This window comes from Camelina sativa, chromosome 13 (assembly GCF_030686135.1).
Source record: "Camelina sativa cultivar CO46 ecotype springtype chromosome 13, ASM3068613v1".
Lineage (NCBI taxonomy): Eukaryota > Viridiplantae > Streptophyta > Magnoliopsida > Brassicales > Brassicaceae > Camelina > Camelina sativa.
In genome coordinates, this window is record NC_141892.1 from 7,205,715 (window position 1) to 7,229,750 (window position 24,036).

General features: G+C 37.8%; 5 protein-coding genes and 1 pseudogene across 7 annotated transcripts; 1 reads left to right on the forward strand and 5 right to left on the reverse strand.

Annotated features, from left to right (window-relative positions):
• Nucleotides 1–1,891: 1,891 nt before the first annotated feature.
• LOC104735843 (5-methyltetrahydropteroyltriglutamate--homocysteine methyltransferase 1-like) lies at nucleotides 1,892–6,613 on the forward strand. Its single transcript, XM_087480327.1, has 12 exons — nucleotides 1,892–2,210; nucleotides 2,817–3,182; nucleotides 3,276–3,363; nucleotides 3,668–3,795; nucleotides 3,902–4,293; nucleotides 4,400–4,563; nucleotides 4,664–4,744; nucleotides 4,831–4,997; nucleotides 5,093–5,198; nucleotides 5,314–5,564; nucleotides 5,654–5,855; nucleotides 5,959–6,613. The coding sequence occupies exons 2-12, from the start codon at nucleotides 2,833–2,835 to the stop codon at nucleotides 6,325–6,327; spliced, it is 2,298 nt and encodes a 765-aa protein (XP_087336453.1). The 5' UTR covers nucleotides 1,892–2,210; nucleotides 2,817–2,832; the 3' UTR covers nucleotides 6,328–6,613.
• A 665-nt stretch (nucleotides 6,614–7,278) lies between these two features.
• LOC104735844 (uncharacterized) lies at nucleotides 7,279–11,866 on the reverse strand. Of its 2 annotated transcripts, none has more exons than XM_087480325.1 (13): nucleotides 11,599–11,866; nucleotides 11,226–11,249; nucleotides 11,038–11,117; nucleotides 10,136–10,946; nucleotides 9,989–10,056; nucleotides 9,756–9,829; nucleotides 9,525–9,621; nucleotides 9,287–9,372; nucleotides 8,872–8,954; nucleotides 8,658–8,782; nucleotides 8,473–8,574; nucleotides 7,927–8,343; nucleotides 7,279–7,825 (listed from the first exon to the last, which is right to left on the reverse strand). In XM_087480325.1, the coding sequence occupies exons 2-13, from the start codon at nucleotides 11,227–11,229 to the stop codon at nucleotides 7,442–7,444; spliced, it is 2,331 nt and encodes a 776-aa protein (XP_087336451.1). In that variant the 5' UTR covers nucleotides 11,230–11,249; nucleotides 11,599–11,866; the 3' UTR covers nucleotides 7,279–7,441. The 2 variants fall into 2 exon arrangements, with proteins under 2 accessions (XP_087336451.1, XP_087336452.1); XM_087480326.1 differs by having other exon boundaries at nucleotides 11,522–11,769.
• A 77-nt stretch (nucleotides 11,867–11,943) lies between these two features.
• LOC147929273 (putative disease resistance protein RPP1) lies at nucleotides 11,944–13,795 on the reverse strand. The gene is made up of 2 exons (XM_087480329.1): nucleotides 13,133–13,795; nucleotides 11,944–13,050 (listed from the first exon to the last, which is right to left on the reverse strand). The coding sequence occupies exons 1-2, from the start codon at nucleotides 13,684–13,686 to the stop codon at nucleotides 12,033–12,035; spliced, it is 1,572 nt and encodes a 523-aa protein (XP_087336455.1). The 5' UTR covers nucleotides 13,687–13,795; the 3' UTR covers nucleotides 11,944–12,032.
• Nucleotides 13,796–14,245: 450 nt separating this feature from the next.
• Nucleotides 14,246–16,182, reverse strand: LOC104738026 (uncharacterized). The gene has a single exon (XM_087480328.1). The coding sequence runs from the start codon at nucleotides 16,157–16,159 to the stop codon at nucleotides 14,357–14,359; it is 1,803 nt and encodes a 600-aa protein (XP_087336454.1). The 5' UTR covers nucleotides 16,160–16,182; the 3' UTR covers nucleotides 14,246–14,356.
• Nucleotides 16,183–17,355: 1,173 nt separating this feature from the next.
• Nucleotides 17,356–21,219, reverse strand: LOC104735847 (disease resistance-like protein DSC2 pseudogene; annotated as a pseudogene). Its single transcript, XR_015577479.1, has 3 exons — nucleotides 21,083–21,219; nucleotides 20,403–20,955; nucleotides 17,356–20,101 (listed from the first exon to the last, which is right to left on the reverse strand). The product of XR_015577479.1 is annotated as a disease resistance-like protein DSC2 pseudogene (transcript).
• LOC104738027 (disease resistance protein RML1B-like) lies at nucleotides 21,088–23,936 on the reverse strand. Its single transcript, XM_087480552.1, has 6 exons — nucleotides 23,826–23,936; nucleotides 23,549–23,782; nucleotides 23,283–23,457; nucleotides 23,154–23,188; nucleotides 22,626–23,081; nucleotides 21,088–21,213 (listed from the first exon to the last, which is right to left on the reverse strand). Exons 1-6 carry the CDS (start codon nucleotides 23,934–23,936, stop codon nucleotides 21,088–21,090), a joined length of 1,137 nt encoding a protein of 378 aa, XP_087336678.1.
• Between the last annotated feature and the right edge of the window lie 100 nt (nucleotides 23,937–24,036).

A 24,036-nucleotide genomic window follows, 5' to 3' on the forward strand; every position in this document is an offset into this window, starting at 1 on the left:
TTTTATAAGCCAGCAATAAGAAGAATACTTTTGGATCTTGTGATTCGTGTATTATCGATTTGAAAGTACATGATTTACGATTAAGCTGGCCAGAAAAAAAGTTGGTAAACACATATTTTATTGATCCAATAATTCGTTATACTAATACTATATGATACGATTTAGTTCAGTAGTTCTTAAAAGTGTATTTCTTTTTCTTCTTTTTCCGTTTGGATTGTTTTAAAAAAAAAAGTAATTCTGTCTGTCGGACACCAAGTAAAATAAAAAAGTGAAAGTATCACTTTCAAGTTTCAATAAATGGGTTGTGTGATTATCTTTATTAATGTGTGTACATACTTAGATCTGCATCCACCGACAACTCGGTCTCGAGGAAGCATATGCAACTGTCCTGCAGACTTAAAGTCCCATGTAATTAATTCTTGTTCAAATTTATTTCTTGTGATTACCGGTTTTTTAAAGTTTTCACTTACACAAATCATCAAACACACTATATACTAATATATAGTTTATAATTATCCATTCTATGTTACATTATGCATTTATTTTTTTTGGTAAATCGGTTTAGTAGAAGCATTTCGCTGACGCCGACATTTTAATAGCAAAATTTCAAATTTTGTTGACTATTTTGGTTTTGTTAGCAGCAACAACATCTTATTGCTCAATTCCTTTTAAACTCGAAATTGACCTACACTATTTCCCATATAAAAAGGAGGAAGATACTCCAAAATTAGTTGTGGTAGTGGTTGAAGACAATTTTATATTCAAAGCTTAAGAATATTCCTGTTAGTTTCACAAAAGAGCTTATATAGAATTCAGAATTGATGATAATCACTACGTGAAAACATATATAGTTACCAAAGTTTACATCAAGGATTTAAGAAGAAGCACAAAAAATATGAGGTTGATAAAGGTCAAGAATCAAAATATGGTGGCCAAATTTTATCAGCAAAACAAAAAAAAAAGATTAAGACCATTCATCCATCGAGTATACTCTTATGAATCTTATAAGACCATAATATAAATACACCGTGGGTCCGTAAACCTCTGTTTCTTTACCTACTCTAACTCTACTTACTAAAAAAACGTATACCAATTGTGTTTTTAGTTTTTACCAAATCCGACAGAACAATGGGGACTAATGGCCAGACAAGATCGTCCACACCGGTTCAAGTAAAAACTTGTGTGTTTAACTGATTTGGCTACCAGCATAATATTCGAGTTTCTATTAGTATATTCTTTCTTTCTTCAAGTCGTAGATAGATGTATAATTTGGAAATACTCAAAACGCTGCGGAACAGGCCTTTTAAAAAACGCTGTCGTATTAGTTAATTGAACTGTTAAAAATAAAAATAAAAATGGGTGAATCTTCACCAACCTCCGTGGGTCCCATTGCCACCCACTCACTAATCTCTCCCACGTCACGTACACCAACTCCTCTTCACGTTTTTAATCTCTCTTAATTCACTTTATTTATTTATTTATTTATTATGCGTTAATTATATGATTAAAAATTTATAATTCTTATTCATTTTTTAACCTCCGAAAAATCTGAAAGACATTTTCAGTTAAGATATTTTCGTCAGTTAATCAAAATTTTGTTTAGAAATTTATTCATACATTTATTTTAAAGCTAAGACATAAAAATACATACCCAACTAAATATTCGTTTAAAAAATGAAAAATGTCAAAAAAAATTAGGAGGGCATTTAGTAATTTAATTATTCTATGAAATTTCATGGCAATATTAATTTCAAGTGTTTTTTAAAAAAAATTAAAAATGATATATTTCTATCTTCTTAGATCTAATAAATAATACCCACAAATTATTATTTCTACAGTTGTGAGAAATACTGTACTCAAAATTGACAATTATGAATAAAAAAATACTCCTACTACAACAATACTCAACTTTTTGTTAGTATCAATCAATTTCAGAAAAATACACATAGACCAATAAATAATAAATGAGAAATTAAATAAATATAATAATCATAATATCGAAAATATCACACCACCAGATCTACACATATATTTTTTTTCCTTTTTATTTTTTAACACAGAGAGAGAGGCCAACGATCTATCATTTTGGAGAGAGTGTGTGTGTGTATTTTTGGCTATAAATAAACACACACAGCCCACTCATCTTCCTCGCTCTCTCTTTCGCCTTCTCCTCTTAGCCAACCCTTTCTCTCCGATTCTTCCTCCGTGAGGTACGTTTCCGAGTTTCTATGGCTTCCCTACGTCTCTCTTATTTAGCTTCCTTTCTCTTTTCGTTTCCTTTTCGTCTCCTCGTTAGTGATTCGTTTCTATCTCGTTTTTTTTTTTCTTTTTGATTTCGCGATCTGTTTCGTTCGTAGTGTTTTGTTTTATATACCGAGATCTGATCGGTGAGTGAGTTCATTGGACTCAGATCTGGCTATTTCGTGTTGTTTGATTTGTAGATCTGGATCTGACTACGATCTATTGTCATCTTTTGAAAAATGATTCGTGTTTTCTGTGTTCGTATAACTTAGATCTGCTTTGAAATCATCTCGTATCGTTAAATGTCGCGTGTGAATCTGATCTGAAAGTTTTCGATTCTACTTTGAAGTAGAGTCATCACTGTTTATCTCAATCATTGAAACGACAAAAAAAGCTGCATAAACTTTTTTATATACACGTGAATTGTACAATTCTATCAGTTTCGTTTCATGCTTTACGGCTTTCTTGGAGTTTGTGAATTTATCATTTAATAATTAAACAAGTTAAAACGTATTATTATATACATGATTTAGATATTAATTTTTTGTTTTGATTTGGTGTTTGTGTAAATGCAGTTAAAAGTAAATCAAAATGGCTTCACACATTGTTGGATACCCACGTATGGGCCCTAAGAGAGAGCTCAAGTTCGCTTTGGAGTCTTTCTGGGATGGCAAGAGCACCGCTGAGGATCTTCAGAAGGTGTCGGCTGATCTCAGGTCTGCCATCTGGAAACAGATGTCTGAGGCTGGAACTAAGTTTATCCCTAGCAACACCTTTGCTCACTACGACCAGGTTCTTGACACCACCGCCATGCTTGGTGCTGTCCCACCGAGGTATGGTTACACCAGTGGTGAGATCGGGCTTGACGTTTACTTCTCCATGGCCAGAGGAAATGCCTCTGTTCCCGCTATGGAAATGACTAAGTGGTTTGACACCAACTAGTGAGTCTCCACCTCTGCTCTCTTGCATTGACATTGTATTTTTTTTTTTTTTTTTGAGTTGTGTACTAATGTAATATTGCTTTGTTTTTGCAGCCATTACATCGTCCCTGAGTTGGGCCCTGAGGTCAACTTCACTTACGCTTCCCACAAGGCCGTGAATGAGTACAAGGAGGCCAAGGCAGTACGTATCTTTCTTTACTATTTATCTATTTCGTGGGCAATGACTCTCCGCTAGATGATTAATTATTAGAGATCATAGGCATTGAGGATTTAGTGTTTTAGCTTAGATTTATTGAGCGGTGTTTTTCACTGAGGATGCTGATATGTTATGAATATACTCAGTTGCATATTCACAAACCGCAGTTAGTTGATATAAAAGTTGTTACAAATTCATCTGACTCTGATAGTCTTATGTATACCTAAAGTAGTTTTTGTTTTCCTGCTATTTTAAAAGTTCTGATCTGATATGCTTGATTTTTTTGCAGCTTGGTGTTGACACCGTCCCTGTACTTGTTGGTCCAGTCTCTTACTTGTTGCTTTCCAAGGCTGCCAAGGGTGTTGACAAGTCATTTGATCTCCTTTCCCTTCTCCCAAAAATCCTCGCCGTCTACAAGTAAGAAATCACTTTGTTATTTCTTTTTATTGTGCCATCCATATCCTTGATGTTATGAATGATCCTCTAACATTACATTGATATGATGTCTTTGATTTGTGTACAGGGAAGTGATTTCTGAGCTTAAGGCAGCTGGTGCCACCTGGATTCAGCTTGACGAGCCTGTCCTTGTTATGGATCTTGAGGGCCACAAACTCGAGGCCTTTACCGCTGCCTACGCTGAACTCGAATCAACTCTTTCTGGTTTGAATGTTCTCGTGGAGACCTACTTCGCTGATATCCCTGCTGAGGCATACAAGACCCTAACTTCGTTGAAGGGTGTGACTGCCTTTGGATTTGATTTGGTTCGTGGCACCAAGACCCTTGATTTGGTCAAGGCTGGTTTCCCCGAGGGAAAATACCTCTTTGCTGGTGTTGTTGACGGAAGGAACATCTGGGCCAATGACTTTGCTGCGTCTCTAAGCACCTTGGAGGCACTTGAGGGCATTGTTGGTAAAGGTAATATGTTCTTCCAGAATCATCTGCCTTTTACCCGACACTATTGGGGAGTACGGAAAAACAAATAATTGAATTGTTTATTTGATATCTTTTTGTATTTATGCAGACAAGCTTGTGGTCTCAACCTCCTGCTCCCTACTCCACACCGCTGTTGACCTTATCAACGAGACTAAGCTTGATGATGAAATCAAGTCATGGATGGCGTTTGCTGCCCAGAAGGTCGTTGAAGTGAATGCATTGGCCAAGGCTTTGGCTGGTCACAAGGATGAGGTATTCTTTGCACCCACATGCTTCTCTAGCAGTGGACTGTTGAATTTTCTGTAGAAATTATTTTGAAAACACTAGAAATCTAATATTTCTCTTCTTTCAGGCCCTTTTCTCTGCCAATGCTGCGGCTTTGGCTTCAAGGAGGTCTTCCCCAAGAGTCACCAACGAGGGTGTACAGAAGGCTGTAAGTTTGATGTCAAACCTACACTGTTCTCATTCAATGATTTAATTTTTATAATCTTATATTGATTGTAATTTTTGTTATTTCAGGCTGCTGCTTTGAAGGGATCTGACCACCGTCGTGCGACTAATGTTAGTTCTAGACTAGATGCTCAGCAGAAGAAGCTCAACCTCCCAATCCTACCAACCACAACCATTGGATCCTTCCCACAGACCGTAGAGCTCAGGAGAGTTCGTCGTGAGTACAAGGCGAAAAAGTTAGTCTCCTAAATTCAAATCTTGGTCAAATGTGTCACACATTTCCTTAAATTGTTGTTGATGCTTATGGTTTCTCTAATTTTTCGTTTACTAGGGTCTCTGAGGAGGACTACGTGAAGGCCATCAAGGAAGAGATCAAGAAAGTTGTTGACCTCCAAGAGGAACTTGACATCGATGTTCTTGTCCACGGAGAGCCAGAGGTGAGATTCTTCAAACATTCGACGTTATTGCCTGAGCCCTTGAACTGGTGGGAATGTATAAAAGTTAGTTCTTGTACTTACTGTTTCTGATGCGATATGTTTTCACAATTTGTAGCGAAACGACATGGTTGAGTACTTCGGGGAGCAGTTGTCTGGTTTTGCCTTCACTGCAAACGGATGGGTACAATCCTATGGATCTCGCTGTGTCAAGCCACCAGTTATCTACGGTGATGTGAGCCGTCCCAAGGCAATGACTGTCTTCTGGTCTGCAATGGCTCAGAGCATGACCTCTCGCCCAATGAAGGGTATGCTTACCGGACCCGTCACGATTCTTAACTGGTCCTTTGTCAGAAACGACCAGCCCAGGTACATATAATTACTATAATCTATAACAAGCATAGCTACCCAAAAAAAGAGGAAGAAAATGGCTAAGACATGCTTGGAAACTTTTGTAGGCACGAAACCTGCTACCAGATCGCTTTGGCCATCAAGGACGAAGTCGAGGATCTTGAGAAGGGTGGAATCGGTGTCATTCAGATTGATGAGGCTGCACTTAGAGAAGGACTTCCACTTAGGAAATCCGAGCATGCTTTCTACTTGGACTGGGCTGTTCACTCTTTCAGAATCACCAACTGTGGTGTCCAAGACAGCACCCAGGTTTGCTTCAAAAAACAACATACCTACTACCTAGTCTCGCATAGTGTAACGCTTTTATGGTTGCTCATTATTTATATGCTTCTGGTGGTTTTTTTTTTGGCAGATCCACACTCACATGTGCTACTCCCACTTCAATGACATCATACACTCCATCATCGACATGGATGCTGATGTTATCACCATTGAGAACTCCCGATCTGATGAGAAGCTTCTCTCTGTGTTCCGTGAGGGAGTGAAGTACGGTGCCGGAATCGGTCCAGGAGTGTACGACATCCACTCTCCAAGAATACCATCTTCTGAGGAAATCGCAGACAGGGTGAACAAGATGCTTGCTGTCCTAGAGCAGAACATCCTTTGGGTTAACCCTGACTGTGGTCTTAAGACCCGTAAGTACACCGAGGTTAAGCCCGCCCTCAAGAACATGGTTGATGCCGCCAAGCTTATCCGTTCCCAGCTCGCCAGTGCCAAGTGAAGAAAAGTTTGATTTGAACAAGGAAACGTTTTTTCTCTTTCTCTATAAAATGGTTGTGTTTTGTTTGGTTTTTAATAACTTTCTTAAAAAGAATATTTTAGAAGAAGTTAGATTATGATGCATATGGTTTTTTCTTCTCGTTGAGAGAGAGAGAGGATATAGCATCCTTTGGGATTTGCTGCAATGTTTATGATTTTTCTTTTTGTCTCCTATATATTTCTCTGATGGAATGTCTTTTTTCTAAAGGCTCTTGAAAAGGAAATAAGAGGATTGATTCTTATACAAATATTTCTGTTTGCGTCTTCTTAACTTGTTTACGCTACTGAAACAAGAAAATATTGGTCTGAAAGAAACGGCCACTCTCAGTTCTGCCACCTTTTAGGTCACAGTCCACATATATTCTCCGTTCACCTGGCGTCAAGCATTTTGGGCGAGTGGATTTTTTTTTTTACTTCTTCATCCAGAGCAATCAGCGTAGGCGCTTTGTAGCCTGTTCTTAAAATAGGCTTGTATCAAGATTTTTTTTTTGTTTCTGCAGTTTGCTTTATTGCGTTGGTCAAAAAAAGAAAATCTAGTAAATTGCCCCACAAAGAGAGTGGTGGTTGATGACTTGATGTTCGGTTGCAGTCTCATGGTCCACCACTTTGGCTCGTAAGATTTTTCTTTTGCTTTAAAGGCCATATCGTAGTATTAAAATGGATTATAAAAGCAGCAATCACTGTCACTGAATGATATTGGATTGTAGCCAAGTACGTACATAGAAACCAGGTTTCATCTTTATTAAGCTTGACGAATCTGGGATTATGTATTTTCTCGCTTCTCGAGTTTTTTCTTTGTAAATCAAATATGTTTCGAGGTAAAACAAAACAAAAATGATTATAACCAATCTCTAAGAAAAAAATTCTTGTGAACTTGCATATAAATTTTGAATATTGTTTGCTTCCTCTAGTATTTGTAAGAACATCAACCTTTCATCTAGAAACTTCAGTGAACTTGAGCTACAAAAAAAGTTTATGTAAAGAAAGTGTGTACAACGTACAAATGCTATGACATAATGTCAGAGTAGTAAACTCTGAAAAGCTTAAAAATTGTTGGTCTTTTTAAGGCAATAGAATCACATGAGCAATCCTTCTGCGTTGTTAAGAGCTTCTTTGGCTTTCCTCAATTTCCCATTGATTGCCTTGTTATTTTTCACAACATATTCCTTCACAAAGAATTTGATTCCATCGCGTAGAGCTTCATAGTCCGGATTCAAGGCTATGCGCGTGAACAAGTTCCACACTAGATTTTCCGGTTGCTCAAAGATGGCCTCAAACAGCATTCGAAAGTGCATGATTCTTTTTGGAGTTAACTCCACTGGATTTGCCAAGTCCACCGATTTGAGAACCGCAAGAGAAAGATTGAAGGATACAATAATCTCTGTCACGAATTTCGCCAGATTCATCGATCTCTGGAGTGACATTGACTCTAGTTCTTTGAAATGGTCCCAAATACAATACTGCAGAACAATTGTGATTTAAGATATAAGCACCTAGATGAGTAGAGAAAACAAAATCGTTACATAGTCGACTTCAGCTATATAAGATAGTAGAAACGTACCTGCAAAGTAAACTTATGATTCTTGTCGTGCTCACACAACTTTGAAGCAAGAACTGTGTAGTACTTGTTAAATATTTTCTCCTGTAAACAGCACTCAACTAGAACCCTCATGATCTCTCTGTCCTGCTTTCCTGGCAGATCCAATCTAAGAAGTTTCTCAAATGCATCAATGTAGTCCTCACTACTCATGATCACACAAAATATAGCTTTTCTCGAATCCGTATTCATCCTCTGTGCATCAGCTAGCTTTAACATTTTCTGGGCCTCAACAACCTCTGCATCCATTGTTTGTGCTACATCTTCAACGGTGTTAGTGTTAACCACCAAATCGCCAGATAACCACCACTGACCCAACTTCTCAGGGTCAAGCAGCTTGCTCCATGTTAGACCTCTTAATAATACTTCCTCCACTCTCAACTGTGCAAATTATTAGAAAATGTTAACAAAGTGAGTGCATTTTCTTATACTTCATCCAAAAGCATACATATTTATGCTTGTCATGATGGTATCCATTAAATATCAGGAAAAGAGAGCTCAAAATATTACCTTCTGAAGCCACTTCTTTACCCTCGTGTTCTGGACGGAATCCTCTTTGGTTCTCAGCTTGTTGTTCTTTATTGCAGAAATGGTTTCAAGCATCTTTTCCATCTGCAAATTTTTTTTGTAAGAAACGACTTCTAAAAAACATAGAACATTTTCTTCTAAAAGACAATCTTTCTTAGAATCCCTACCAACATGTTTTTCATTTGTGTCTGGCCTTCTGAGGAGGTTTTCATTTCATTTGCCTTGCTCTGGATGCTGATGATGAATGTTTTCATAGCAAGAGGATCATCACTTCTTATTTTCATTCCACAGCCTAGTAAGAGCATAATCAAGAACTAAGAGATGAAACATAAATATCTCAAAACGAAACATAATAATAATAGTAGCAGTAGTAAAACTTACAATCTAAAACAGTTGTGATAATGGAAGCATCAACTTTAGTCAGTCGTTTGCCCAATGTCATTAAGAAATCATAGATAAGATCACTGCAGAACAAAAATATAGAGATTCATAATCCATCAGAAAATAACAAAAAAAATATTCTTGTTTATGTTACATGAGAAGACTAGAGATTGCTTTGGGTGTTTGGGTTAGAATATATAAATATATCGCTGTCAAAAAAAGTAAAACTATGTATACGCCAATCACTCATCTAACTAACATGTGTGTTTAGATAATCGGTTTGACAACCAGATAAGCAAACAGCATTCTTGACTCAGTTCTAAGAAAGTCAAAACAGTGAAGATTAACTACACTTTCTCACAGTGCTAGGCCGCAAGATTAAACTGATATAATGTGTAGTTGCAGAAAATTTCACCTGGAGCAAACTCCCAATATGCAAAGATAAGAAAGCAAAAGAGAAATTCCATTTAAAGTGAGACTGTCTTCTTTCTGATATTCATCCTGAAAAATAAATTTAAAGATTTGTGGGTAAAACATTATTTCAAGAAAGATGTGAAAATAAATGCAGTTATGGAAAATTAATTCTCAAGGACATGACCGAATAGTCCTGAGTTATAGCTAATAATCCATATAGAAAAAACTCATGGACATACCTCGAAAGATTTAGCAAGTGATGCAATAAGCTTGGCACTAAAATCCATTCCAACTAGACACGCCATGCCAGCTATAAAAGAAGCAAATACAGAGTACCTTAACAAGGAAATAAAAAACGTCAGATATATTTCAAGTAATATGCACGTCAATGTAATCAAGGAGTTCCACACATGATTATAGGGCTAGCAGTATCATGAGCGGAAACATAGAGAAGTTGTACAAATCTTAACTGTTCATTGCCTCTGGCATACATTGTCAAAACCTCTTCACAGAAAATCTGAGAGGACACACTTCTCGCAGCAGTCTACATTAGCAAGTATTACAGAGGTTACTACAGAGCGAAAGCAAATATAACATGTAACTTGTAAGCACAAAAACAAAATGGAGTTTTAGCAACTATAATGATCACAAAATATCAACCATGCAACTACTGGAGGAAAAGCTGCGAAGGATAGAAGCTTACACGATAGATTGTGGCAAGTTCTGCTGTTATTGTTTCTACATTGGATTCAGCCATCTTATTAAGAAGACCTGTAACACAAACCAAGCACATCAAACAAATATTACAGCATTACAAACACAGAGGATAAACAGCTTTCGTTAGCTATACCTTTTATCCGTGTACGCATTTTAGTTTGTTCTTCAGATTCACTTTTGGCCTGCGATCTCAAATGAGGAGCAACATACTTGCTGCTGCTCTCTGGCTTATACTCATGCAAAGGAGGTTCCACGTTGTCCAAGCTTGACGGTGCAATAGTCTCTGACTCACCATTATCTGTGATTTCCATCGGTTCACTTTCTAATTCTTCATCCACTGACTTCTTCTTCTTACGTCGTTTCCGGTCTCTTTTTCTTTGAGGCTCTTCTTCGCTTTCATCATCAGAAAAATCAGATTCTTCATGCTCCAAATCTTCATTTTCTTGCATATCATCAATCTCATGGTCCTGTATTTCTGCGGATCTCTTTTTCTTACGTTTCTTACGAGAATCACCAAGTTCAGATCCCATAGAATCAAATACAGATGGAAGTCCTTCGAACAAATCATTCATCCCATCATCCAAGCCCCTTAGTTTTCCTTTCTTAACCTTGAGCTTCTTTGCGAGCCTCCTCTCAAGTTCAGCATCCTGGTCACCAGATATCACAGTTGGTGTATCCATTTCAAGAAACTCTTCAAATTTCGTCTTCTTCTTTGGTCTATTCAGATCTTTCATCCTCTGAAATTTTTGCATCTTCTTCTCCTTTTTGATCCTAACCTCTTCTTTCTTATCTAAAAAAGACTTTCCATCATCTTTGTTTCCACTAGGCCTGCTTGATTCCAAATATTCAGTTTCACTATCACTTGTCTGGTGAAAATCTTCAGACTTGATCACGTCGCCAGTCTTCTGAACTGATGATGATACTTGCTTATCCTTTTGCGACTTCTGAGATCCAGCAAACCAACATTATCCATCAACAAACCCATCAAAACAGGAAAATGTACAGCTGTTATATAAAACAAAGATTGCCTCATACCTGACGCTGAAGCCAAGATTCATGTTTTCTCTGGTTCTTCTGCAAACGAGCCTCTTTCCGCTTTTCATGACGTGTGCCCCCTGTCGAGCATCAAAACCAAATGAAAAGGAGGAGATTCTTTAAAAATCCTAGCTTTAACTGATAAATAGCTAAAAGCATCACTAAGCCAAAAAAAAATATCAGCTCACCCATGTTAGCTGCCCCAACCGATTCTGCAAACACCAAAAAAACAAAAAAAAAAAAATCAGAAATTTAGCTTTCTGCTAAAACATAGAAGTGCGAGAGAACACACAGATAAGTTGACCATTTAGCCCTTATAAGCAAAACCCTTGTTTTCTTAAACCTTAAAACTTAAGCATTCACAGCAATTCAAACAAAAACAATCAAACCTAGCCGACAATGTATCCTGATTGCACAAAACCAAAAAGACGTGATTAATTGAAAACGTCAGTTATAGAAATCGAAACAATGATCAGAAGCAGACCAATTTAGAATGAAGCAACGAATAAATCGACAGAACCCAAAAGCCTAAACACCACACAGAGAAAGATGGAGCAATACTTGAAACACGTGAGTTAACTCTTTTCGAATCGTGTTCGTGTTCGCTCTCGCTCAATGTTGATGATTGAAACAAGTAGGAAACGAAAGCTGAAAGGAGTGATTATTTTTTTTTAGGTTCGACGAAGAGGAAATTGCAGAAAATTAGGGTTTTTTTTTTTTGTTGTTGTTGTTGAATTTTAAAAAAAAAAATTATAACGAAGAAGGAGAAGCAAAGCCCGCTAAGTTGTTGGGCCCTAAAAACCCATATAAACTTATTTCTACGACCATTGAGTTAATAATGTCAATTTCTCTACATACAATGTAGGAAGCAGACACAAGATTTGTGTCCACAAGAATTGTCAATTTCTCTATCAATACAATGTAGGAACCAGACACAAGACATGTGTTATTGTGTTTTGTGTCCACAAGATTGAATAAGAACTTATTTAGCTGGTCTAACATAACCTTATAGACATTAACCGTACCAAACAGTGCATAATGATTCCTCTTTCCCTAGATATAGAGATGAGACCCATATCAGCTAGGGTTTGTATCCCTTTCTCCACGTCCCAGTCTCTCTCCGAAAGCGAGAATATGGCGTCTTTCACGTTCACACCACAGCTTATATTATCAGTTAACAGATTAAACAACGTTTTGTGCTTCTCAGATAAACCATCATACGCAAATCTAATTGCTTTCTCAATTTCTTTGTCGTCAAGATAGGTTTCGAGTTTAGCTGGTGTCATTAGCCACTCCTCTTTGCTCTTCCCACGTAAAGCCGATCCTAAAACCTTGAGACCAAGTGGAAAAGGAGAAACAAGCTTCGCTACTTCAGTGGTATGCTCCATGTAACCTCTTGGTGGAGAGCTTTGTCCAAACGCAGAGTATGAGAAGATCTGTTGAGCCTCTTCGCTTGATGGGAAAGCAACTTTGTAAATCTGATTGATCCCGTTCCTCCTAAATGTATTTAGGTTTACATTTGTCACAATAACCTTACTTCCGAATCTAAGATCCTGAATTAGATTTCCCAAAGCTTGTAACTCCCATGAACAGACATCATCAAGAATGAGAAGAACTCTCTGGTTCTTTAACCTAAACTGCGCCTCTTGTAAGTCTGATATCTTCATTTCCCGATGATCTAACACTCCAGAGAATATCTCGTTTTCCAAATGATTTTGCAAGGCAATGTGGTCAAGAGTGAGCAGCTTATGCGTTTCCTCAAGATTCTCCTTATAAAACTTGAGCTGGAAGTTGCAAGACACTTGTTTGTATAAAGCTCTAGCTATTGTGGTTTTGCCAATACCAGCAGGACCCCAGATCCCCACCATCTTAACCTCATCTGACTCTAAGCATATCATCGATTTCATATGTTCTACATGAGTATCAATCCCAACTAACCGATCGAAGTCTGAAGAAGGCAACTCGTTTGAAACATCCATGACAATTTTCGATATCATAGCCGCTTCACTAGCCCTACAAAAGACAGGTACATATATGGAGTTAGGACACTATTATATATATGGATACAAAAAATGGTGAAATAACTTCATTATACCATGAAACAGAATGTTCTCCAGCAATAACCGCAACTTCAGTCAAAGCTTTTCTCCATCTCTGCTTTTCTTCCTCTGTCTTCCCACCACAAGTTTCCTGAAAGGCCTTACCGAAATCTCCTGTCTGGTTCCTGACATCAGATGGATCCACATCGTAGAATATTGTCATAACAGTTTGTCCTAAAGTAAACCTGCACTCCATGATTAGCTGCAGCTCGTTTAGACACCAGCATGAAGAGGCATAATTCTTAGAGAGGATTACGACTGCGATCCTTGACTCCCTAATGGCTTTGACGAGCTCAGAGTTGGTAGACTCGCTCTTCATGATCCCATTGTCTATGAACGTGCTTATTCCATTGGTTTTCAGCCCTTCAAGAAAGTGGCTGAGAAAGCTTCTTCGGACGTCTTGACCGGAAAAGCTTGGGAAGACGTCGTAACTGTATTGACATGTGGATGAAGATGGTGAAGAAGGAGGGATGAACGGATGAATAAAATTGTAATCAGTTCTTGATTCTTTTAAGATTGACATCGACTTGAGGATTCCTGTGAAGAACATGTTTTCTGCTTTGTAGTTCTAAGGTTAAGGTACGATGACCAATAATACCGTTGAAGGAAAAGACTTTAGGATGAATAGCTTCTATCTACATAAGATGAGTGCCCCTACAATCAATTAATCTTGTACGTGCTCACACGTTTTCAAACTTCAGCTGATGCTTAATCAATAAAATAAGGCATGGCACGTTCAAAATCTTGCAAGAAAAAAAGAGTTTTTAGTCAATATAAACGTTGTTTTTAAAACAACCAGTGTTATGTGGCTGGTGACAGAATGGACTATGGAGTTAGTCCAGTCGGGACAATCAAATTGTAAGCTTACACACATAAACATTTTTATTTATTTTTCTCGGTTTGGTTTCTGATGTTCTTATGTTTCGTTGATTCTATCGCACAAAAAAAAAAATTAAAAGATTTTACGAAAAGACTATTCTGGCTCTTTCATTAATATTAATCTAAAAAAATGCGGACAATGAGAATCGCAAACGGAATCAGACAATGCTCTAAAATGTAAAAACAAAGTTTTCATCGGACTACGACAAGAAAACAAAAAAACAGAGAAATTAAACCAAAAAACAACTTTCGAACATGATCCAAGCTGGTAAGCGTTTTCAACCAAAAAGAGTAATAAAGATGCAATGCATCATAGATACAATAACTAGTAAAAAAACATTCTATCGACTTTTTAAAAGACACCAAGAACAAAGAGTCCTCACGTCGACTTTGAAGTAAGTGGAACCCCGACAGCGATCCTCACACCCACTGCAAATCGGTCGAGTGCTACTCTTGTTGCCAAGAACTTCCGCCATGTCACGATAGTTATATTTAAAAGTAGAGCCAGGCTTCATATAAACATACCATCCGAATAAGCAATGCAGATGAATAGTGATGCAACATTTGTTGCACGTGTAGAACCATTCTGCTGGCTTCACTTCCTTTTCGCATTCTTCACACCAATACTTGTCTTCCGTGTCTTCTCCATAACAAAGAGTGAGAGGATGTTTATCAGATTTGTAGTGTAACTCATTGGGAATCGTAGCGCATTCATAACAAATGGAAAACTCGCATAGAGTACTACATTGTAGACGATTCTTGGTAAGACCTCTCTTACAACCATTGCAACGAAAAGGTTCATAGTCGTAATTGAATGGAGCGATGAATAGAGGATGTTCATGAACTTTGTTGGTGCTATACTCAGGAATTAAATAACAGCAAACATCTATCTTAAACCAGTTAATCTGGCAATCCTTTTTATCGCACTTATACTTGAAACCAGTGGACAGTCGAGAACAAGCTGAGCACTGCATTTCACCATCATTGGGTAGAGGAGATGGGTCGAGGATGATAGAATGATTATGCAATGCATGATCCACTTTCTTAGGTAGAGAAGCACACACTACGTGGAGAAAAAAGTCACATTGCATACAGTTGTAGAAATCATGCAAGTGGATAGGAAGGATACACGCCTCACACTGCTTCCTTGCGTCTCGTACACTATCATACTTCTCGAGCTTTAGATAATGTCCATGACTAAAATGTTCTATCAAACCATCACCTACCTTCTTGAATGGTGAAATATCTTCAATTTCACCGGTTTCTTCCGGTTCCCATTCGAGTTCTTTCCCGTCCCATGTCATCACATGTGTTGCACATTTCGTATGGACTACGTAAGAGCAATCCTCGTCTTTACAAGAATACTGGCCGTATTTAATGTCGACGGTCTTGTAGCAGACCCGACATAATGACTTTGGGGGTGGAAGGTAAGGAGAATAAGAGAGACGGTGAGGATGGCGCGTGATCTTTATGACGCGTGGTAAATCAACACAATGTTGATGGACCATATAATTACATTGGAAACAAGCATAACTTGCTTCCGACGCATTGACCAATCCACAAGCATCACAAGGAACTAAGAGTGGACGGGGGAAAAGGGCGAGTGAATGTTGATGGCCTTTTGGGTTTTCAATAGTAAGAGGTGGTATGCTTTGTGTGCACATGGTATCCAAACAAAAGTTACAAATAGAACACCGGTAGAAAACTGTCCTTCTTGGATGTGAACTTGGTGTTGGTATGTAATTCCCACACCAAGTACAATTATCAAATATACTACCCCATCCAGACTTACCAGGATCTGCAGATGTGCCTTGGTCTTCATAAGGGCCTTGGTCGCTTATATTGCTGCCGTCGATGATATTTTCATGCTTTCCATAGGTTAGAAAGAGAGGGTGTTGGAGATGAAAAGGATGTAATATTTTTCTAGGAATATTTACACATTCTTCGTGGAAATCCACTTGGCATATGGTGCAGTGGTAATGGAAACCCCGAGAAGAGGTGGATACTTGTTTCCCACATGTAAAGCAATTGGACTTGTTGTTTTTGCTGAGTTTAGGGAAAAGGGTGTGAGGAAGAGTCGGATGAGCCAAACGACATCCTCTTGTATATAAAGCAGCAGGATGTAGATGCCTACTCTCTTCCATTTCTTTTCTGCTTTGGGTTTGATGGATGTTTCTGCAAATTGACGACCACCCTCTATATACTTCAAGAACTGTGAAAGTCTGTTGAGTAAAAGAATATTTTTTCTAGCTTAATTTCCCCAAATAGTATTTGTTTTTTCTTCTTACAAAAAAAAAAGTACTTATTTTTTGGATTTGTAAATAAAAGATGATTTATTACAACTAGTGATCATATGCAACCAATGGATTAATTTTGATTAAAAGAAGCTGCTAATTAGCGATAGATCCAAATACGTGATCTTATTACTTTATCAAGATCTGCCGCTTGCAAAGGGAGGGCACATGTTCGCTTTGACTAGTGAGATAAGATTTGACACGATAATTCAGATAAGATCGTCATTTCATTTTGTAAGGGAAGTGTCCAATGAATGACAGTAAATGCATGAGTCAAGCGAGCTTGCTTTGCTAGGCCATTTACTTTTCCAAAACTCGTCCTGAAAAGACAAAATAAGGTAATAACAAAATATACACCCAATAAGTGAGAACGTGCATTTGCTTAGAAGACCACATCGGTTTGATTAAATAAAACTGTGAGACTTAATGCCAACACACACTGCAGGGGATGTTTCCCTGAAGTTCCCATCTAACTTTAAATACGGGTTAAATATTCTTTATGTAAAAGAATTGCTCAAGTCTTACTAGTGGTGTTTTGTTTTCAGGGTTATTGCAAGGTTCCAGTTTAACAAATTGAATGTTTTCTCTTCAATGTGGTGGTTCATGTTCTCTAAGGTTCTAACTTACGGTGGACCGACTACAAGGATATAGCCCTTGGTTGAAGTTTACTTTCAACTTTCCAACTCCGTACTGCAATAATGTGAAAACTCATGAATAAAACCTTGAGTTTATGAAACACCTGAGACTATAGTCTATACCTATATAAAAATCCACTAATGAACTAGCATAAACTTAATACCAATGAAGAAGACACCAAATTATAACAATCCATTATGTCTGCAATGCGTTACCACGTCCACAACCAATATCGTTTTAGAACATTAACACAAATCTCTTTTTTTTTTTTTTTTGAGTGAAAAGAAAGAAAAATAAACAACATCAGTTTTCTCAACCCTTAAATATTTGGTTAATCAGTAATATATGAATGAATCCTTAAAAAAAAAAAAAAAAAAAAAAAAAAAAAAAAAAAAAAAAAATACAGGAGCTTGATTATTAGCACCGCCAGTGTTTGTTGTTCAAATTAGAATCAGAAAGAATATTCATACCTAACATCAACGTGATGGTATCTTCAGAGTTCTACTCATCATCAAATCCTCAGATTCTTGCTTGTCCTCTCAGGTCCTTCAGCAACACTTGACCATTCTCGTTTCTTGCTTCTACTTGACTCTCCAACGTTGTTCTTGTTGCCTTCATTGTCCTCGAGTGGAAGAGACGATAACTCGGGGTGAGCTTTCGAGTCATATTCACAGGAACAAGGCTTTAAGAGTTTTACACCACACCGCAGTATATTGGGAGTTACAATTTCCGGATAGTTTTTCTTCTCCAAGCATTTGAACTCAAAACGCATTTTTCTTTCAGGGATGTTGTCTTCCTCCTGGGTGAAATAAGAGTTGAGTATAAACATATGGTTTCCACGAAGCTGACAATGTGCAGATATCTCTGGCCATTTATACACAGTGATAGAGCGTCTGCCTCTGACGTGACACGATATTTGGAAATTACTATAAGGCACAACATCAACCTCATCTCTCCGGTGGAGCACAACGCAAGCCTTAAATCTCAACGATCCATATGACTTCCTCCGGTTTAAATGAATGGTTAGAGAACTTCTTCTAGCTTGATGAGGAAAGTAGTCAGTCACGTTACTACGAGGTAAGACCGCATATCCGCAAGCCCATTTCTCAATGATTAGTTTACGCGCTTGTTGGTCCAGGTTCCAACAGTTGATGAACTTGAGAATGAGCTTTGGGTCGTGAGATGAGCCATAGGGGGGAGATAAACTTTCAAGAGACACACAATTATCTGCGTGCAGTTCTGACAGAGAGCCCGTAAGTTCTGGCAGCCATTGTAGATCTATGCAGTTTGTAAGGTCAAGGTAATGAACCTGCCGTACAACATGATGTGTAATACTCTCGAAACCATTCCCAAACAAACTCAGGTGTAAGGGAAATCGTGAGTCTCCTCAGACGTAAATGCAGGTAAGCTGTTCTTGTCAACGTAGTCCAACATCAAATCGAACTCATACCACAAGTAGAAGCTCTGGAAAATTTCTGCTGGGAAGTATTTTACATTTATGCAGCCTGTAAACTAAGTAACTAGAGCATTCGTAACTCACAAATTCTTGGCGAGATCTTCCGCAGCTTCATACAATATGACATCGTCAATTGTGTGAGCCTATAGAGATCTGAGATCCACAGAGGAACTTCTCGTATTCCTGTTGAATCCAGATGTAACTCAGAGACCGTGTGCGGAACAAGTGGAAACTCTGTAACGTTTTCACAACCAGTCAAATCCAATGAATGAAGAAAATCCCAAAGGTTAAGAGATGGAGACACTTGTGGTATCATGGTAAAGGACACATTAAGATGTTCAATGTCACTAGAAATCTCTGGAAAACTTTTGAGTTTTGGGCAATAGCTAACGTTGAGGTAACTTAGAGACTCCAAAGCGTAGTTTGATGGAAGAGGCTCTAAATTTCTGCAGGCTTGAAGGTCTAAGAAATCCAACATAGTAAGTGTCCAGATAGAGGGAGGAAGCTTGAGCAAACTGTGACAATCCCTCATATCCAAATGCTCCAAATTCACTGCTTCTGAAAGATTAGGAAGTTCTTCCAAGCTCGTAGAGCCACTCAATTCCATCTTTTTCAGGCTTCTAAGCATCTGAAATGAAATCGAATCTCCTCAGATTCTATGAGGAATTGACGTTTCCCAGGCTCATCAGCGTTTTTTTCTTGTGCGATTCCTCTTCCCATTTGTTGTAGCAAATGGTGCATTGTGATATGTTTGCCACTTGATATGGACACAAGCGCTCTTTCGACAAGAACACCAAGTCCATATTTCACGTCAATAATGCTATTTTCAAGAAGCTGAATATCCTCTCCTTCACCATTGAATAAACACGCGATATGGAGAAATATAGTTTTACATATACTAGTATCACCTAAGCTATCATAGCCAATTCTTAATATCTTATCAATGTCATCATGAAGACTTGATTTTAGGCGATGCAGTTCATGTTCCCACTCAATTTTGCTTTTACCTCGCATTGAAGAGCCTAAAACACAAAGTCCTAATGGAAGATGATTAGTGACTTGTCTAACTCCAACTGCAAGCTCCATGAATCCTTCCGGTGAAGAATCTTGTTTGAAGGCGGATCGAGAAAAGATTTGCAGAGCTTCATTGCCAGACGGAAACTTCACCTCATAAATATGCTTGATATCATGTCTCTTGAAAAGGTCTTTGTTTTCAGTGGTCACGATGATCCTACTTCCAGCGCCAAACCACAAAAGTTCATTTGCTACAGCTTCTAGTTGCTCTAGTTTATCAACATCATCAAGAACTATAAACACTTTCCAGGAGTTTAGCCTCTCCTTTGCCACACCTAAATGATTTATCCTCATATCTTTGAGGTTGAGGATTTCAGAAAGAAAATATTCTTGCAACTGCAACTTCGAGCTGTAGTTTCCTTTGACATTCTCCATAAAAATACTGAGCTGAAAGTCACTGGAAACTAGATCGTATAACGCTCTAGCAATCGTGGTTTTGCCAATTCCTGCAGGACCCCAAATCCCTACGACTCTCACTTCATTAGATTCCATGCATAACAAAGAATTCATCTTTGTTATATGAGGTTCCATTCCAACTAAATGATCAAAAGCCCTCGACGGTGTGGAGTTCAACATGTTAGTAACCGTCTGTAGCAATTTTTAACATCATAGCAGCTTCGCTATCCCTGACAGGAGAAATATCGTTCCTTTATCAAACTTGGAACAAGAATTTGATACACATACAGAGAAATTAATTAGGAGTAAAAGATTTTGACTTTTTACCTTAGAACAACTATTCCCGTCTTTTTTCGATGTTATTTACACGATTATAAGCAGTATCATCCTATGTGACAGATATTGCCTATCAACTACACATTCATGCAAATATGTTCCAAAAATTCAAGATAGCAAATGAAGAAGTCTCATTATACTAACAAAACTGATCCACATGGAAGATGAAACACTAGTGGAGAGAAGATAACTAACCAATTCTGTGAATGCTGGCCGCTTATGTTGGCAACATCAGTCAAAGCTTGCTTCCATTTCTGCTTCTGCTCCTCTGTTTTCCCCACACAAGGTCTCTCGAAACCCTCCCCAAAATCTCCACGCTGTCTTCTTACATCAGATGGATTCATTTCGTAGAAAATTGGCATCACCTTTAGACCTGTAGTAGTTCTGCATTCCATAATCTCCGACAACTCATCTAAGCACCAACGTGAAGAAGCGTAGTTCTTCGTGAGGATGACGATCCCAATCCTCGATGCTCGTATAGCTTGTACAAGCTCAGGGCCGATGGACTCGGTCCTCCTGATTTGATTATCTACAAATGTGTTGATTCCTTTGCGATTAAATTCACCGAGCAAGTGGCTGAGAAAGTTTCGACGGACATCTTGACCACTGAAGCTTGGAAAGACATCATATCTCCATTGAGTAGGGGACAATAAAGAAGAAGACGAAGAAGCAGACATGATGGATGATGGAACCTAAGCAAGAGGCCCAGAAAATCCAAAAGCCTAACCATAAGTCTAGCTTCTTTCAACTAAGACAAGAACAAAAAAAAGTTTGTAAGAGAATTAATAGTGAATAACATCTCATACCAATATCTCTTTTCCGTTTTTCTTGTTTGATCTTTAACAGAATCAGCCCGGAGAAACCATGAAACTCACCTTCTCTATATCATTGAGTGAATAATCTTGTTAAAAGTCAAAAACCCTTCATCTCCATTATTTCCTGGAGATTTCCCACAAGCTGGTGGTTTATTATAGCGAGTCTCGTCTTGGAAGGTATTACGAAACTTCTGAAAAGTCAAACAATTAAGAAACATAAAGGTAATCATAAAAAAAAAATCAGATCTTACTAGGGAGAAAGGAATGTAAAGATTAACTAAAGCTGATTTGGTTGTTTCAGAGAATTGGTCAGAATAAAACACATCCATAGTTATGTGTTAATATAATCTTAAGGGGCTTTAACATACCTTAAATGGTCAAAAATACAATAAATTTATATGTACATGACTCTAGTCTCTAGCATAGCTCTCATTGTCAACCAAATCAAGACCTAAAAAATCCAAGCAACTGATTATAATGTAGAAGAGCAGCTAACAAAAGAAGAAGCAGGGCAACCAACTTTTTCATATCAAGTAGGAATGTCAATCCATGGATGTTAAGTTGTTAACTAACTAACTTAACTAACCCAGTATAGTTGAACGCTAACCCATGGGATGAACAACACCATACGACTTCCCAGCCTAGAATCAGAGATTCTTCAAAATCGAGCAGATAAAAGGCTAATACCATTATTACTAGAGAGAGATTTCAAATGGGTCAACAGATTTTGTCAACAACAAAAGAACACTGCTATTCAGTCACTCTACGGTTAAAAAAAGAAAACAAATGAGAAAAGACAAAGCAATCACAACTTGGTTTTCCACTAAAACAAGACTTTTCCAAAAACTTGAGCCTATTTTCTATAGCAAAACCCTAACTTTAGTAATATTCAAAGCAATGATTCGACTTCATCGCACATGATTTATGGAGTTCAAAAAAAAAAAACACCAAAACATAAATTAAACACATAACCAATTGAAAAAAGAAAAATAGAAACCCTTCTTCAAGCTTTAAGGAAAAAAAAAAAGAGAGAGAGTAAAAATCGAGAGAGGACCAGCAAGCAAAACCAATTGCGAAGGAAGAGAATGGCCGATAACGAAGGATCGGCCATTGGAAACTCTTTCGAAACTTATCTCCTCCTTCCGTTCTTTCTCCTTTAGCATCATCGTCTGCTTCGTTCCGAGTTAGGGGCAAATTGGCGAAGCCCGGAAAGTTAAAAGAGTCAAAAACTATTAAATGATTAGTCAAACTATGTGATGCCATGTGTCGGTCAATGTGGCTGGAATAAGATCTTTTTATTGGTTGCTGTTTTTCGTAAATCCTCTTATTGTAGAAATCCAATTTCCGTGACACAAAATGAGTACTCCCATGTGTAAAAATAGTCGAACAGCCAATCTAAGATTTTAGTATGGTTTGTTTGTGAATTAATCAAAGACGTGTTTTGTGTACACAAATTTTAACAAAGCTAATTCGACGTACAAAGGAAATTTATCTCAAAATAGGACTATAACAACGGTTTTCAAATACACAAACGTACGGCTTACGCATGTGCTCAATATGCATGTGTTCTAGATGAAAGATGTTAATCTTTTAAGGTTCTTACCACGACTCCAGTCCAGGATATGTCCACGATCTCCATACTTGCAGGGAAAGATGTTAATCTTTTAAGGTTCTTACATCCCGCCATTTCCAATGAAACAAGACGAGAACATAATTTGATTAATGAAGGCACTTTCTCTATCGCAGTTTCCCCAAGAGACATGAATTGAATATGCGTTGAGATTAGAGGAAAAGTCTTCAGCCTTGAGCATCCTCTCAGATTTAAGACGCTAAGTGATTCCAAGTTGATGTTGGTTGGAAGAGTCTTCAGTTTTACGCAACAAGACATGTCTAGGACTTTGAGGTTATTAAGATTTTGTATAACAGAAGAAGGGACTGTGACCAAATTTTCGCAGGACCTAAGGTACAACTTCTCCAGATTTGTTGCTGTTGAGAGGTTTGGGATATCTTCAATGTTTGTGGATGCGCTCAAATCCATATACTTGAGACTTGTCAGTGGCTGGAAACATATACACAAACCACATGAAATTTATAGAGATAAGAGCAGGAGAAGACTTTGATATGATAATACCTGAATACCTTCCCAAAGTTTCTCAAGCTTCCTATCTTGCATAGTAAGTTGGACAAGATATTCAGGACAAAACTTAGAGGGCATACATTTTATCGGATACGAATCCCAATGTAGTAATCTAAAGTTTACGTGGTAGGTAATCCAAGCCCTGAGGTAAGTATAACTTGATTGCTTCATCTGGAAAATTCTTGTATAGCCTCAAGAATTGGAGATTAGGCATTTTCTTAAAGGCATTTTCACTTATATACACTTGATCCTCAATTTCAGACATATCTAATGATATTCCTAAAACAGTTTCTGTACCCTGCATATATATACCCAAAGAAAGAACGCAGTTACTTCATGCATTAGCTAAAGTGGACTTTGTGATGAGTAGGACATGTGTTAACGCTTACGGTTTCATTTACTAGTACATATGAAATCTCCAAAGCATCAACTAGAAACTTACGTTTCCCGGGGTCATCAAGACATTGATCCCGAGTAATTTCTTTACCCAATTGTTGTAGCAAACAATGCATTACTATATATCCATCAGCACAAATATGTATAAGAGATCTGTCAACAAGGACTTTAAGTCCAAATTTTGCATCCAATGCACTCTTGGCAAGCAATTGCTTCACATGATCAACCTTTTCACCATTGAACAAACAAGAAAATGTGAAGAAAGATTGCCTTATCTTTCTCATCTAACCCATCATAGCATACTCCTAGTACTTTCTCGATTTTCCCATTTAGACTGGTTCTAAGGCTTGGTAGAGCTTTTATCCACTCCTCCTTGCTCATCCCTCGCAAAGATGCACCTAAAATGCTGAGACCTAGAGGAAGATCTCCAGCAAGTTTTGCAACTTCATTTAAATATAAAGGCTTGTCTAAAAAGTAATCC